Source organism: Hirundo rustica, chromosome 8 (assembly GCF_015227805.2).
Source record: "Hirundo rustica isolate bHirRus1 chromosome 8, bHirRus1.pri.v3, whole genome shotgun sequence".
In the NCBI taxonomy this organism is placed as follows: domain Eukaryota; kingdom Metazoa; phylum Chordata; class Aves; order Passeriformes; family Hirundinidae; genus Hirundo; species Hirundo rustica.
The window spans coordinates 7,254,093-7,271,403 of NC_053457.1; the positions used below are offsets into that span (position 1 = coordinate 7,254,093).

General features: G+C 40.6%; 1 protein-coding gene across 3 annotated transcripts in view; it reads left to right on the forward strand.

The window, feature by feature from the left end:
* The window catches only part of FAM13C (family with sequence similarity 13 member C), a 118,285-nt gene that overhangs the window by 8,120 nt on the left and 92,854 nt on the right, over positions 1-17,311 (forward strand). For all 3 annotated transcript variants that reach the window (XM_040070776.2, XM_040070777.2, XM_040070775.2), the window contains exon 5: positions 1,965-2,100. In XM_040070776.2, the coding sequence (XP_039926710.1) occupies positions 1,965-2,100 (136 nt within the window). The remainder of the gene's footprint in view (positions 1-1,964; positions 2,101-17,311) is intronic.

A 17,311-nucleotide genomic window follows, 5' to 3' on the forward strand; every position in this document is an offset into this window, starting at 1 on the left:
GCAAAGCAACTCCGAAAGTTTTAGACTCACTCAGAACCGGTAGAAATTCCTGATGGTCAAGTTTTATTTGTTTCTTATTTGTAGTCAGTGTTCTCCTGTGACTTGCACTACAAATGTTTATGGGGTTTTCACAGGGAAGAGCAGAATACACCTCAGTAGCTCTGCTCTTCCTAGGATCACGTGCCTGGATTTAGCAGTGGGAACCTGGTTCCCCTTTACTGTCACCCCAATAATGCAGTTTCTGGTAGTGGCAGAAGTTTCTGAAGAGGCAGGAAGTGATGATTTCACAAAATTAATTGGAAGTCATCATGGAAGGTGGCTGAAGAGAAAACTAAAAGTGTGTTCTCTATATTTGGAATGCACACTTTTTGCCACCCATGAATATGTGCTGATGAGACATTGATATTTGGAATCAGCTGCCTCTTGCCAGTCTATAGTTTAGATCTGTTTTCGGATGAAATGAGAACTGGGCACCCAAACACAGGCTGCTAATAAGGGAAAGGAGTACTTTGTGAGTGGTCTGAGAGCCATTTATCTTCCTCAGTAGCTTGTGCAGTGCTCCTTCTGGTGAGGAGCTAACAGCTGGTAGAGGTGGATTCAGGAACAAATGTCTAAGCTAAAGAAAGAAACTGAAAAAGAAGACAAAGGACTAAAACCGCTGCTTGTCTGGCCTGTGAGCTGAGGGTGTTGACGTTTGGGTAAATGATGAATAATCTCCTAAGATTGTTGTATGCAGCAAAGGCTATTGCTCAGTCAATGAGGTTTTTACAAGCAGCCTTGTTTATTGTGGAGAAACTGAGTCTGTCCCAAGAAAAATGGGAATCCAAGAAAGAGAAACATTAACTCATCCTAAAGAAGGAACTGCTGACACAGTGGTTCATCCCGTAAATCTCACTGTGTTGTACCTGGCTTATAACTCTGCTCAAATCTTCTGCTTTCAAAAGGAGTCCAAACTCAAGTCCTTACAGAAACAACAGTAAGTTTACAAAAGAGGAACATGAATGAAAGCAATTGGACTGGGCCCAATGTGTATATTTGTACTTTAAAATTGCAAATGAATAATGAATGTACTCATTTGGCAAACAGAAGACTGGTGTATTCATGCTCCACATTAGTCTCCAGAGTTTATGAATTTCTTGTTTAAATATTAATATTGTGCTGGGTGTAACTGAGTTGGTGCAGCGTGCCCCATTAAGGGCACAGCATTTATGTAAATGATCTCCAAACTTCCAAACAGGTGGTGTGGGGGAATACACAGGTCCTTCAGTGGTTGAGATTAAAATCCTATATAAAGAATCCTTTTAATTAAATTACTCTGACTTGACAGGGCTAGTAAAAATTCAACAATTATTCATAAAAAACCCCAAAAAATGGGGAGAGAAAGCAAGAAAAAAAAAAAAAAAAAAAAAAAAAAAAACCCAACCAAAACTCAACGTGGTTAATGAGAACATCTGGAATTTCGTCTTTCTGATATGTCTGATGTCTGTGGATTTATAAATTAATACAGTGAAGCTTTTTTTTTTTTTTTTTTTTTTTTTTTTTTTCCCCCAGACAGTTCTGGTAATAAGACAATCTAGTGCTCAAAGTTCACCTTCATAAATGAAGGTAGAACAAAACCACTCTTTCCAACCCAGTGCCAGTGAGCAATGGCAGATTGGTAGGGTGCTTTTCTTTGTCTGTCCTTTTCATCCTTTATTTTGCGGATCTCGTGTCTGAGTTACTGTCGGTGCTAATGGCTTTGCTGTGCTGCCACAAAGGTTCATTGTGCTGTGAACCACTGCAGCAAGGCTGCGGCTCTGTCATGGTGAAGGTCCCTGTGTCCTGAACCCACCAAGCCCCAGTGGCCACTGTCCCAGTTGCTGCTTTGCTGAATTATCTTGGGTACTGGGAGGGCTCCCTGTGTCGCTCCTGATCAGCCCCTGATCTGAGAGCTCCTAAGATTGATCCATCTCCTCTTCCTTTAGGATTCCTGTCAGTCCCCTGGCTTGTGAAGAACAAAGGCTCTACAATGGCCTCCTGCTGTATTTGCTTCAGCACCAGGAGATGCTTTTTGTTGACCTGAACCCTTGTTTCTCACAGGGACAAGCAGATGGCCTTCAGGTAAGGAAGTTACAGCAAGAAATCAAAAGTGCTTCATGAAGCTGAAACCCAGGACTGGAAACACATTTGCTTATGTATAGTGTAATTAATGACTGTGGCTTGTAGCCAACGATGTAAATATTCATGATACACCTAAGCTGGAGAGGAAAGATGAGTGTTAAAATTCTTACCTGGAAAAAAATGCAAGTGCAAAAGCAAAAGATCCAGAAGAAAATCCCAAGCTGATCCACTTTAAATATATCAGTGCCAAGCTTTGTTAGATCAAAGCCACTGGATTTTTCCTTGAGTGAAACACTTTTTATTTTGTGTTTGTGTTTGTCTGTACATTGGTGATGCAGGAAAGCAAAATCAGAAGGTTTGAAACTCCTCTCTTCCTTTTTAGAAGTCACTGTGTATGTTCCAGCCTCTCCTTGGACATTTTCTTTTCTAAAACTTTGTTAGTACTTCGATTCCTTTTTTGCCTCTTTGTTGAAAACCTTGTGGTGGAAGAAACTGACAGACAAATCCTGGTTTAGAGAGAGGGTCAATATAAATCTTGTTTTCACTTGGTGATGGGGTGTGTCATTGCTGCTTAACTTGAAATTGATTTTTGGAAAAAGACATGAAGCAGATGTACCAAACCCTGCAGTTTAATACTACACAGTGCAGTTTTGTGATCCTTGCAGTTCACAGTGAGGCTGGCAGCAGTGTGCCAGGTCAAGTGATGGACTGTGGAAGAGATGAGCACTGCATGTAAATGTGGATGATATTTCTGTTTATGACTCCTTAATTTTCTGACTTCTTTCTCCAAGTATCCTTGTTAAGGAAAACTATCAGGCTTCTAATACAGAATCAATATTTTGAACATATTACATATCTCAAAGGGAATATTGGGACTTCAATGCTCCTTGGAAGCTTTCTTTGAAAACAAAACTTGTACCGATGCAGGCATAAGGACGAGACTATACCGATACAAGGATGTTTCTAAAATATTGCGTCAAGACCACAAGACGTGACCCCAAATGTAACACTAGGATTGTTTCACATTAAAACAGTGTTGGAGCCCATGCTCCCAGCTCTCGTTTCTCTCTGAAGAAGTCCCATGCCAATACCACCTCTGGGAGTTTCTGAAACCAGTATTCAAATGAACACACAAAATCAAAATATTAGTTGTCCCAAGATTTCTGCTTCTGTTTGCAAAGCTAGAGGAAGCATCAGCAGCTGAAAGAAATTGGAAATGTATTAGAGAAGCCAGGAAGCCTGGCTTTCACTTGCAGTGCTTTTGTTTTAGAACCAGCTTCACTCCCTGTAATTCTGCAAAATGTCAGTGTCTGTCTGGAATTGTGGTGATGTGGGAAAGAATTCTGCTGAAAAGCTCCTTTCAAGTTCTTTAGTAAAACCTCAGACAAGGCATAGCCATGGGGCACTCTCCTGCTCTGAGGTAAGCTTATGAAAGGAATCCCATCTGTGAGTGAGAAGGGAATTCAGTATTCTGTGGCTGGTCTTGTTTTTGTAATTTTTGGCAGGAAACCCAGCACACTGGATAGGTACCCTTCATCTTTCATAATATAACAATTGCTCAAGGTCCACTAAACTAGAAACATCAAAGTTAGGTTTACAAATGAAACATATTAAAAGTCCATGTTTTTCTTCCAGTAAAACAAGCAAAAAGTGAAATGGCAAACCTGGCTCAGATTCCTCGTTGAGTCCTGGAAATGAAACTTGTTTTTACTGGCTTTTACACAGATACTTGCATTTGGACTACTTAATTCCTCTGATTTTGTTGTTGGGTTGTCTTTTTTTTTTTTTTTTTTTTTTTTTTTTTTTTTTTTTTTTTTTTTCCCCTCCCTCTTCAGCATTTTAAGTTAACCAGAGCTCTGTAAAACTAAAGCCATGCCAATCTGGCAGGCCTGCCATACCGCTGACAAGACTTGACCTTCAGTTTTGTTGTTTGTGGGCTGAAATGGGCAGGTTGATTGTTCTGAGCAGAGTTCTTAGTGTCTCAAAGTTCCAGGAGCCATCCCGCTTGTGCCACGTGTGCTGGCTGATTCAGATTGACAGACTGGGAGAAGAACCTGCAAGTCTTTGGTAGTTCAGAACTATTACCCTGGGCTGGACAGTAGACTATTCACAGCCACCAATTATATATAAAGATAGTGGTTTAAAGTTATATCCCAGACATGAAGCATTCTAACTTGTTCTTTTCTTCTGTATGTTGTACATTAAATTTTTTGCCCCTTGAAATAGAATCAGAATTCTGCGAAATCCTACGATCCTGGGTTTAGGTGTCTGTGTGTGTGTGGGTTTTTTTTAATGTATTTTATTTGAATTTTGATTTTATCCCCCCTCCACTCCACTGCTTCTGAGCGTTCACTAGCATTTAAAGCTGTTCTATACCCTTCTGTCGTGGCCCAAAAGCTGTACTAGTACTGATTTTCATGTTTGGATTAAATAATTCTTTAAAAAGAGGTTTTATGAACATCTTGGTGTTTGTTTTGACCTGAGGCCTCTCTAGATAACTGTGTTTAACTTAAGTAATATCAATAGCTCTGTTGGAGGTGTGCAAGATTATCTTAACTTCTATACTGTAATTTAATTATGAACCAGACCTTGCTAATAGCAATTTGTCATTTCTGAGTCTTAGATTCCAGGTAAAAGTTGAATATGGATTTTTTTTTTTTTTTTTTAATCTAATCCAATAATGTGTTTCTGTATCTCCTCTTTGTTCAGAAGTCATGGATAAACCCTTCCTGATTTATGCCCACTACCTTTGTCTTGCAAACAAGCAGCAGCATGACTTTATGGGTGCCTACAAGCCACTGCTTGTCTCTCCATTAAAGCCTGGGTTTGGTTAGGAGAAATGTCTACACCCTGAGGAAAGCAGTCTCATTCCTTGTTCTCTTGTCTTGCTTTGTCCTTTTATGCATACTTCGTTATATGTCAGCAAGGCTGCTCTGTACAATCTTAGCACCCTATTATGAAGGGATTGCAGAGATCCAGGGGGAAGGGGTAGTGGAGCTGGACAGCGTCCTGGACCTGCAGGTTGACCACAGAAAACTCAGAATGAAATTCTGAAACCGTAGTGTGTGGTTTGGAGCTGGTCGGAAGAGTGCAACTAAATATTTCATGGATGCTTTATCTGCTCGAATTATGGCTTTATTGGGAAGGTTTTTGTGGTCTGGAGAGTTTTGTTAATCTTGTGGGTTTAGCTTTTCTCAAAGAGGAAATGGATCTTTCAGCATTAACTCTGTTCTGTGAGAAAAAAAAAAGTGGTGCCTCACTTGCATGTGAAGTTCTCATAAAATAGAATTGTGGTCTCTCAAATGGAATATCCTCAATATGGAGAACAGCAATAATTTATCTGTTTTACTTTGCTAATCCCATGACAATTCTTGTTGAATTAGCTGAAACCCTTCAGAACAAACAAGCAAGCAACCAACCAGACATTCTCTCATTTCTGAAGTTTCCAGGTTAGACTAAATCATCTTGTCAAAATAGTTTTCTTGGACAGGGGAACATAATTCCATTTCCTTTTTTTTCTCTTAACAATTTTTCCTAAATTTAAAGTGCTGGAAGTGTTGATTACTTTCTTTCATTAATTTCAAGTCTTTCCTTTAACAATGGTATGCTTTACTTGGTCTTAGGTGTGAACATAGCAAACCCTGCATGTATCATGTGAAGTGCCTGGAGTATGTATGCCAGTGTATCTGTAGGGATTCCTGTTACATTATAGAAAAGACTTCTTAATATTATTTCCCATTCCACAGAAAAACTCTTCCATCATCTTTGTAAATTTGCTAAAATAGGGATTCATTAAACATTGCATTTTAATTTTCTCTTTGAGTACTGACCAAACCAGAAGACTGGATTAAAAATGCCCTTCATAGGGATCAAAGTAGTGAGGCCCTATACCCCCACAAACATTGTGGCCAGTAAATTGTAAAGATATATTTCCACTCTTCTGGAAAAGCACAGCAGAATGTGTTACTGACTGTAGGCATAAGGATTTGATGAAAACTGCTGTAGGCTGGGGAAGTTTGACTTGAAAGAGCTCAAATGGATGTGGCTGAAGCAGTCATTACTCCTTCTAGGTGCTCAGTGCCAGAGCCCTGCTGCCTGTGGGTGGAAGGAATAGAGTTTTCTGCACTGTGCCTGTGATCTGCAGCATCCTGGCCTTTGTACTGGAGATCTGTAACTTGGAAAGGAAAGTGTGCCTGCTCTCCCTTTGTGGGGAGCTGCAGGGTGTGGAGGAAATGTCACTGACTTAATATTTGCTCCAGCATTGCAGGGGGTTTCTCTTGACTTGCTGGGACAACTCCTCTGGGACACTGCTGCCACACTTCAACCCCCCAGGTGTGTTGTGCTGCTGTGTCTACTTTTTTCTCTTTCATTCCCCAGTTCATAGAAGCATGTTCTTTTTTCTTTTTTGGTCTGGGTAAGGCTGCACTAGGGTGTGCAGTGTGTGACAAAGGAGGACAGCGCTGGCTGTGCTTTACTGTAACAAGCAGCCCTCCCACAGAAGAGGGGAGCTGCTCAAGCTGAAATGCTGAGCCTTTACTACACTCAGTGGCACGAGAACAGAGCTTGGGCAGTGCCATGAGCTGCTTACACTGATGTTGTTCCATAAGGATATAAAATGCATGAGAAGGAAAGGTCTTTCTAAAACTGATACGGGCCTTTCGTGGCTTGGAAAATGGTTTTGAAGACAGTATGGGCACAGAAAGCAAGGCAGTAGAGTTTCACCTTCGTTACTTGTTCTGTGAATGCCCATTTTCGGCTTGGCTGAGAATGGAGCACATCCAAAACTCCCACCACAGTCAGATTTACAGAACCTGTGTAGATTACAGATTAAGGATCTTTATTTGTGTTTGTGAAGGGGAGCTTCAGGATGTGCTCACTGTAGCATCAGTCAGTTGCTCTGCTCACAAACATCAACTACACTGTGGAAGAGGATTGTAATTAATCAGCTGGTGCACCCACTAGAATAACACAGATCTCTGCTTTCAGAGGATCTGTGTGGCCTTCCTCTAATGATTAAAACACTTCCCACAACACCTGACCCAGCTCTAAGATTTTCAGGCATCTCAAGTTAGTAATAGAGGAAAGAGCCAGCAGCGTTTTCTTCCACGTGGTGTCAGCATTGTTCTCTCTCACTCCAGAGCGGGTCTTTCCTTTGGACATAACCCTTTAATACGTTCTGAGAACGTATCTTAAAATTAGATATTGCATTTCTATTTTTGTAGTGTATCGGAGCATCAGCCTGTTCCTTCCTCAGATAATTAATTGATATCAGAGAGGCGCAAAGGAAGCGTATGAATTCACCTCCAAGCCATTATGAAATACAAGCCTTTTCTATTTTATGCTTGTGTCACCTTCCTTACCCCTGAGCAGGACTGCCAATTAAATCTCTTACCAATTTTTTGTTCCTTTTCTTTGGTGAATACGGGAAATTTGATTTATTTGCTGGTGTTAAATGCTTCTCAAAAAAAAAAAAAAAAAAAAAAAAAAAGGCAAAAAAACCCAACACAAACCCCCAAAACAATACCAACACCACAAACCCAACAAAAAACCCCCCAAAAAACCAAAACCAAAACAACCACAAAAAAAAAAAAAAAAACCACCAAGAAAAAAACCCAAAAAACAAACAAAAAAACCCCACAAAAAAAAACCAACTCAAAACCATCAGAAGTGAAATCTTTGACAGGAAAACAGGCCCTTGGGGGAAAAAAATGTATTCATACTTAAAGGCTTATGATATATAAGCATCAAATATTTCAGCGTTTTGACTTATCTTTGGCTGTAACAGGAGGGGAGAAGAAAGGTGTTATTTTAAACCCTTTTCATTTCATGTAAGGTTAGGGTCGGAAGTGAGAAATGTTTTCGGAAAAACAGGCAAGAAATGTAGAGTAAAATAAAAACCTGAAACAATACTCCCTGTCAAAAAAAAAAAAAAAAAAAAAAAAGGGGGGGGGGGAAATAAGAAAACCCAACTTTTGAAAAAGAGTAATTAATTGTAGATCATTTAACTGTAGTTAGTTACCGCGCTGTGCAACAGTGAGTTTAATAGGCTTATTCTGAATGCAGTTTCCTCTCACGCTGCTTCTCCCACACCCGACTGTTCCTAGACTGCTTTGTTCCTCTTTAATTAGTTTATTTCGCCTACTCTGGCAGGTACGCAAACATCCTTAAGCACTTAAACAACACCAGTTGAGAGAAGAATAAGGCTAGAGCACTTATCGCCTTGCCTGCAGAAAGGCTGGGCTGAATCTTGGAAGGACATTAGCATGTTAGAACCTAATGCAGTTTTCCCCTCTCCCGGTTTATTTGGGTTTCTGCTGTAGAGTGGAGTCTGCAGGGTTTAATGTATTTGCTTCAAGTGAAAATGGAAATGCGCGTTCATGAGTCAGCATTTTTACTAGAGCGTTTTCAGAGCTATCAAATGCTGGGTACCTTTTCATCCTGTTATGAGGAGGAAAGGGATGAAATATGCCTGTAGTAAAACTGCAAGTGCAATTGAGCCAAAAAATATGAGAAACAAAAAGAAATGCATGGCGAAGTTGCGTGCTCACCCGTTCCCTGGGGTTTGTGGTTAGAAAAGTTATGTCCAAGTTGCTTTGATTTACTGGTACATCTTCTTTAAAAAAATTGTGGAAAGAAACTGGGGAGAAATAAATAAAATAAAATTAAATTTTAAAAAAAGGCATTCCAAGGGCATTTTTAATTTAAGGACATATTACTGCAGTTGGCTTTGCATGCTTCTATGGCTGGTAATTTAGATGGATGCCTGAAGCTGAGGTTCTGCCAGCAGCTTTAATCCTGACCTTTGAATTTTCAGTGGCCATCTGCTTTAATTAGATGTTACCCTATTCCCAGGGGACTGTAGATGTGTTCACAAGGATTCTGGCCTGTGAAGGAATCATGGTGTGGGCCTGAGGCTGTTCTGCCAAGTGCTGGGGTAGTCAGCTGTGCCTGGAGATGGTTTTGCAAAGAATGCTGCCCAGGAGTGAGTTTTTCTGGAAGCAGCGGGGACAAGGAAATACTTGAGGGGGTTGCTGGTTTTGCTTCTGGTATGCAACTGGAACTTTGCCTGGGAGCTGCTGGTGTCACTGGCTGCATGTGAGAGCATGCAGCTTTTGGGTAGTTCTTACTCATGGGCAGCTGGGCAGAGCAGGGAGCCAGATCTACAGCTTAAATCTGACCTCTGCTCTTTCTTGCCCATGGAGGGGTCAAGATGGGCAGTGCTGGGACCTCTGCATGGCACAGGCAGGAAAGGAGTTGGGTCAGGGAAAGGCTGATCCCTGTGCAAATCCTGCAGGCAGGGCAGTGGGAAAGCTGCACAAGTAGAGGACAGAGGATCTTAGGATCACAGACCCCAAGATCTGTAGCTTCAGGATTTTTGTGTGTTCTTTTACCTTTTGCCAAAGACAATAAGATAAATGGGACTACATAGAAGGGAAAAATTACTTTTTAAAAAAAAAAAGAAACCAAAAAGAAACATTTTGGTCTATTAGTGATTTATATGATATCTTTAGTATTTTCATAGAGCTGAAGTGGAGATCAAGTGAAGAAATTGTGATTTAGGACTCTACTCTTTTGGTATTTTTTTCCCTGCATTCTAATTTTATTTCCAAGCTCTCTGGGAATTCCATGTATAGCTTTAACCTTCATAACCTTTTCCTTGGTCACTTTGTATTTTGGAGGACCATGTATTGAGGACCATGCAATAATAGACAGCAAGCTGGATTTGGATACAGGGAGCACACTGTAACTCAAAACCATACAGTAGCTATAAAAATATGTTTGTCTTTTGCATATTTTCTCTAGGAAAGCATAGGGAGCAGTCTACCACTTAATTGTGAGAAATGATGGATGAACAAAATATTTCTTTGGTTAAATATTTGATCTTCTGCTTTGCTTTTCTTCCAGATCTTGCTTTGATGTTGTTAATGTTTAGTCTAATTCCTGGGTATTTCGCTGATTGTTTATATTCCATGATACCTTCCAACTTTAACCAAAGTGCTGGTTGGGGTGGAAGGTGGGATAAGACAAAGATAATCTGTGCTTAAAATCAGTATTAAATGGGCTGCAGAATGGGAAAGGGCTGGATCTGTTTAATTAACCTTTGCAACCACCAAGCATGGTTTATTTTAGAAGCCTAAAGAACTTGTGAAAACTGCTGTTTACCGACCTGCAAATTGCTGTATTCTAGATAACCAGTGAGCTGAGACTTTCCCCCCTCAGTAATTTGTGTATTTTACCAAAATCTCCTTCTGGATCTGTCCAGGGCATGAGTCAAATATTAGCAGTAGTAAACACTGATGACTTCTTTCCCAGGGTTTCTTATTCCCTGTATTTACATGGTAACGGTCATTGCACTTTCTGACCAGAAAGAGCATAAGTAGGTGAAATCTAAAATCAGATCCATGAAAATGTTGTTCCTTATAAAGTCTCTTTGTTTCTCATGTCTACAGCAAATCCAGATCTGTGTAACTGTCATTCTTTATGAAATCAGTTTGCTTCATTATGGCAAAACAGGGAGGAGATTAATTCATTTGTATGCTTAAAATCCACAGATGTTAAATCCACATGCTGTTTCTGAGAAGTGTGCTTAGGGATCTGCTAAACCATGATTTAGGAAAAAACCCAAACCAATCAAGCAACCAAAACCCCAACAACACAAACAACCAACTCCTCCCCACAAATAGCTTTGTAAAACTTTGATGATTTCTGTTTTAAAACCCTTTGCTGAGAACTTTTATTTGAGGCACATTTCAAAGTTATTCATATGTTTTCCTCCTGTGAAACCTACTTTACTGTTTTAAAATAGAGAAGTCCATATTGAGTGAAAATCCGAGAAAAAAAATAAAAAGGCCTTTATACACAGCAAAGGGGGACAGCATTTTTTATATTCTTATTAAGCCGTCTCTCCTGAGGAGCTTGGCACTGCCACAGCCACTCCAGAAAGAGAAAAGAAACTCTTCAAAGTGAGATATTCAGTAACTTCAATTACAGGACAGGTCAGCTCCTAGGAATACTGAGGGGAAGGTTGGATCTCTTCAACTTCTTCCCACTTAATGGTTTCTACAGTATGTAATATTTCCTTCTTTGAAATTTTTGTATAGTTTTGGATTTCTTTTTTTTTAGTTGAAATGAACTTCAGAGTTGAAGGGTTGCTGCTGTCTCTGCGTACTCTTCCACTGTGGCTTTTCAATTAGTTGAAAGGGAGAAAAAAAGGGAAATTAATGGAAAACAGAAGGAAAAATTAATTCTTTGACAACAACCTACACTTCAATGAAGAAGTGGAGAGTGCTGTCCTCATCTCACCCTATTGTATCTGTTCTACTCTGAACAAAATATTAATTCTGGAAACAAGGTCTTTAGGTATTCCCTTTTCCATATTCCCTTTTTTGTCTCCTCTACAAATCCTTCTTCTGGAAAGTCGGGGTCTTACATACCGCTTTGAAAACACTGATGTGATGAAATTGAACAAATTCTTGGCATTGGGGACATACCCTATTTTTATTTATAGAGATTATTTCTTGTTCCTTGTTAAATTAAAACCAATGGGAGGAAATTTTCACTGCTCCAACTCTCTTCACACTTTAAAAACTTCTTGGTCTAAAATGGTACTGAAGCACAGAGAAGTCACCTATCTCTAAATTAGGTTTTATACTGATGGGAGATGATGTGTATTGCTCCTTGTAGAGAGGCATGGCAAAATTTCTTCCCTACTTCAACACATCTCAGGCTGGTTCTGCAGATCTTGCTGCAAAATGTGGTTCTTGTTTTGGTTTTTGTTTTTGTTTTGGTTTTTCTTCCCCTAGGAATGGAAACCTGTTCTCTTTCAGCTTGAAGCCATTCCCCCTTCTGTCCTATCACTACATGCTCTTGTAAAAAGTTTCTCTCCATCTCTTTTGTGGGCTCCCCTCAGGTACTGGATGGCCATAGTTAGGTCACCCCAAAGCCTTCTCTTGATGAAAAAGTAACAGATTACTGTTTTCTTCTGCTCTGCACATCCAACAGGGAAACTCCCACCGCAGCAGAAGCAGAGCACAGGTTCCATTGTGAACAGAATCACAGAATCATTAAGTTTGGAAAAGACCTCCAAGATCTTAGACCCCAGCCTTTAATACTGCTATGCTAATCTCACTACTCTAGGTGGTGCTTAGATATTATCATGGGCAGGTTGGAATTTCTTCAGTGAAGTGGAATGCACATTTGAATTACATAACAGTGACTTTTTGACATTTTCACAGGGTGTCTCAATTCTTTCCTCAAACAGACAAGAAGTCAAAAACTTCCAGCCAAAAATGCTCACCGTGCAAGTAGAACTGCATGAGGGTTTGAAGGCATGGTGGGATCAGCCCAAGGGACTTGTGTTATTCCACAGTAATCTCTGGAACACCTTGTGAATTACCCATGCATTGCTTTAATTCACCAAATGATAGAGTAGGAGAGGTGGTGCTATTTTTCTTCCAGGAATCTGATGCTCAACAGAAGCTGTGCAGAGGTGCCAGTGTGAGATTTGTGTTACTCAGGAGAGGGTTAAATCACGTTGGACTGGCTATTTTGCTAATGTGACTGCTAATTAAACTGCTAATTTAGGTAATGTGACTGCTTTCAGTTCTTCTGGTAGTGTTCTCCCAACACTGGATGCACACATGTTCCTCAATGTGTTATGCATGTACCAGTTGTTTTTAAATGATGAAATAGAACAAGTTCAGAGCAACTGACTGCATTACGGCTGTTGCCTCTCTTTCATGCATGTTTTTTATATTATTTGTAAGCAAGATGGCCAGGAGTTCAGAAGGTGACTGCAGTCGCAGCCAAATCCCTGAATAAAAGCTGCACAGTGTCAGGAAATACAGTGGATGAAATTTCTTTGATATATTCTTTCTTACTGAAGAGAATATTTTAAAAGAAAGAAGGAAAGAAAAAAGATCTCTAGTGCTTAAAATTTTTCTCTTCATCTCGCCCTCGCTCTTTTGGGGTCTTAAAAACCTGATCTGAGGTGTAATCCAGAAAAACATGTCAAGAGAATTTGTTCATAAGCGTGCAGTGTGTTGACATCAGCAAACTTATTCTGGCTGTCATGTTCTCTATCCGGAAGCCTCGTTCTAATCTCCTGGCAGCGTTCAAGCCCAGTGCTTTCCATTTTGATTGAATTAATTAGTGAAGTTTAGGTGACTCCCCAATTCTGAAATTGTCAGAATTTTTATAGCAGGATGTTTTAAAAGGCTATTTTTGCCCTAGTTAATAGCAAGTAGGAGATCTGACTGCATTTCTGTATTGCTTAAATTGAAAATACATGGCCCATTTGGAAGCAGAGAAAATGGTAAACGAGAGCTATATTTATGTACTTATCTTGCCTTTAAAGTTAATCTCCTGTTACTAGTCTTGAGCCTTTCAGGTTGCCATAGAAACTGCCACAGCCTCCAACTGTGCTTCTCCCAAGACTTAATTGCATTCTGAGTTTCATGTGCTCTCTGTTAACTGCAGCATTGGCAGACACAGGCACGTTGCAGAATGAGTTGAATTAATGGTTCAGTATGATGTATGCATTTTTTTAATACTATGTTTCCATATATCTTTTCAAGTTTTTCTTCAGCAGCTGGTTAAATTCTTCTGTAACATGTAGTGATACCACAGGGATGGATTCTCACTGCTGCCACTATATTTAATGTTTTCAAGTTTTGATGCCATGAAAGTAGCTGCAAGAGTCATTAGTTTTAAGGATTTGGGTTTTTTTTCTCTCTTGGAGAAGTCATATTCCTCTTGAACTACCTTATCTTTGCTGAGGTTTTTCTGAGTCTTCTCCTTCACCTCTGAAGGCAGCATTGAAGTGCATACCTGCTGTCTCAGTAGCTCTGGTAAGCTTTTGCTGACTCAATGCTCTTTTACCACATGGTTTTTGCTTGATCAGTGTGGGTCAAAGGCAGCTGTTCAGCCAGGCCTGTTGTTAGGTGGGGAATATAAATTCATTAAAGTAGGAAAGGAGTAGTCTGTAGGCAAGGTTTGATAAGGCTTTTCTGGGAATTATTTGTTATGTTCTTAATGAAATTTCTTATCAGAACTAGCCTGATAATGTGTCTCATTCAGCTAGCAGAACAAAATCTCAGAGATTTGGGTTCCCACTTGGCTCTCAGCACAATGATGCTGTCAGTGCAAATACCACGTTCTTACAGATGCTATTCTGCTTTTGGTGAGGGTGAACTCATGGAACCAGTGGTTAATATCACTTTGTACTCACTGGATTGAAGTCCAGAATTTCATAACTAAAAAAGCAATTCCCCACTGTTCTTGTCTTGTGTAAAAAGAGGAGAGAAAATGTTTCCCTTTGTTAAGACCTCTACTTCGGCTCTGCTTTTCTGCGTGGGTAAGAAATGGGGACTGGGACCCTGTGCCCTGATGCTCTTAGACACAAGATATTTCTGTACTTGTATTAGTGCAGGCTCAGAGATGTGCTTTTAACATCAATAGAAAACACCCCACAGCTGGTGATAGAACAAAGGCAGTGACGCTGAGAAACAGGGTGAGGTGAGGATTTCACCAGCATGTCACTTCATGCATGTCAGTTATGCTTTTAGACACTGGCCTTCTGAAGAGAGCTCAAATATATCCACTGTAACTTTTACATGTTTCAGATCTCCTTTAAAATCTGACCCCTTTGCTTATGTTTTTCAGTGGTTCATGCTGTTTACTCTTTTTGTAATTCTCCATATGTGCTACTTTCTTGAATTACGTATTGGTGGTCTCTTATTAAAAAAAAAAATCTTTGTAATTAGGTCAAGTAAGCAAGGTAGCTTGTCTGGCCTCAGCCTTACTACCAATATTTGTCTGTGAATTTGTGTGCTAGTTTTAGCTTTTTCAACCAGAAAAAGGAATTGGGAAATGATGATATTATGACAATATTGTCAGGATTAATCTGAAAGAGTGAAGACAGATTTCCAGCACTTTTCCCCTGCCATTCTCTTTGTTTTTGTTTTGTTTTTTTTTTTTCCCCAGATTCCTTTTTTCATTAGCTACCTACTTTACACTTCTTGCCACAACAGAGTATGCATTCTGTCTCAGAACTTAAATCTCTTCCAACCCATCTCAGTTTTCCTCTTTATTGCCTCTGTGAGCTGACATGTTGAAGAGAGCTGGGTTTCTCTGCCAGCTTTGCTCAAGTTACATTTCCTCGACTGCCCTATGGAATGCCAACATATATTCTCAAAACCTGTGTGTGCCGGGGATCTTCCTCAAACATTCAAAAAACACTTGCTTTGGGATGGGATTCATTTGGATTTGAATATAAAATAAGTATTGCTTGTTGATTTCTTGTAATTCTTGAAGCCAAAGAGAAGAAGAAGCCAAAGAGCTGCCATGTCTGCAAGTTGTCTGTCTCTGTGAGCTCTTTCCAGGCAGTGACAGCAGTTTCTTTGCAGAAAGCACTGCTTGCACTGTGTCTGCAGGCATTCAGAGCAAAGACCTTGCGCATCACCTGGACAGCCCAATGTGTGAGCATGGGGAAGTCTTGACAGCAATTACACGCAGCGCCCAGCAATCCCAAAAGAGAGGAAAGACTCATTGGAAGTCTGAGCTGTGCCAGTAGCAGCTTATTTTACTCCAGTGTGGAGTGTACTGTGAAAGCTTTTCCACACCAGCCATAATTTCTTCTGCTTTCTGTAGTTTATATTAGTTATAGGTTGTTCCCACAGTTGATGCCTAGCTGCTTGGCTTTGCTACAGGCATGTGGCATCTTTGGAGTGCAGGAGGCTGGGTGTTCAGGGTACCTCTGGGGCCACATCAGTTCTGGTTAGGGATTGCAGTGCTTTGTTGCAGCAAGGCACTTGTACTTTGCTTCTCCTGCCTTGCCAAACACTTGTATTCAGGTACCTGCTGCTCATCATTCCTTCCCCTCCCCATCCTGTGGCAGAAAACTTGTTGCAGTGCACCCCAACATTTGAACAGGTGTTTCCATATTAGGAAAGTGAAAGCTTCACCCTTGAATTTATAAGGAAGATGAAGCAGAAATGTCTATGCTCTTCTCACCATAGCTGGCCTACTGCCACAACAAAGGCACCCCTTGGATCCTTTAGCTGTTCCTCAAGAAATGTAGCTGTTATCTATTGGGCAGCATGCCAAAAACCCCTCCTAGATCATTGAATACTTAAGAGAGAGCAAGGAGATTCTCAAGGCATTTTTGAGGTTTCTTAGCAGGTGCAAGGGACCTCCCTGCACCGTGCATGGCTTTTATTCTTTTGTTCTGCATGGTTTGTTATTTTCGCTTTAATGAAAGCCTTTTTGCTTTTTCAAAACTCCTCTGATCAGCCATCTCACTAATTTCTCTTAAGCCATTTCTGGGAGGCTGCTGGCAATTCTCAGAGCTTGATACACCTCTGTGGGGCTAACAACACGCTGGCCTCACAGAGCCACATATCAACAGCTGGCTCTTGTACATTACCCACAGGTAAGCAAAGAGTAGGGATGTTGCTTCCTCCCAGCTTTTGTGCTCCTCTTCGTCAGCCGAGAAGCGATGCTGCTCCAGGATGTTGTGTTGGGAGCCTGGGGGCAGGGAAGAGAAGCTGTGCAAGGGCCTGGCAGAGGTCAGGGACACACATTTGAGCCAGGCTGCTGAGTGCACAGTGGAAGGATTAAATCTGGTCACTGACTTGTTACTTTGGGTTCGTCTCCTGAGCTTGTCCCTCAGTATAAGAAAGAGTGGAGTGAAATTTGAGTTGGCTAAGCAGGGGCCCTGCCAAAGAGGGTCATACATATCTCTGGCAAATATTCCCACTGGGAAGGGGATGCACAGGTAGGGACAGGCTTGTTCAGCAGTTCTCTTGAGTTGTATCACTTTATTTTTTATTTACTGCACTAAATACACGTTTCCTGTAGCACATACTGAGCAAGATGGGAGGTGACACTGGGCAGAATGTAGGCTCTATAGGGCTAAACATTTAAAGCTCTTGAAATCCAGATCTACTACTTACTCTCAATGTGATTTATATCTCTCCACTTCTCATTTGTACCTGCAGAATCAATCCCCGGTGAAAATTTTGTCTTCTGTTTTAACCCTGCTCACCTCAGTGGCCGCTTAGCAGAAGGTTTCACCTATGAGTTAACTAAATGGGTAATTCTGTGTGTCCTTGCATGGCATGCAGTGGAAGCATGCATGGGCTCTATTAATATTTGTTCTTCCATAAACAGAACCAATTTTATTCAGTTCTGCAGCTAAGGAAGCGCTGTG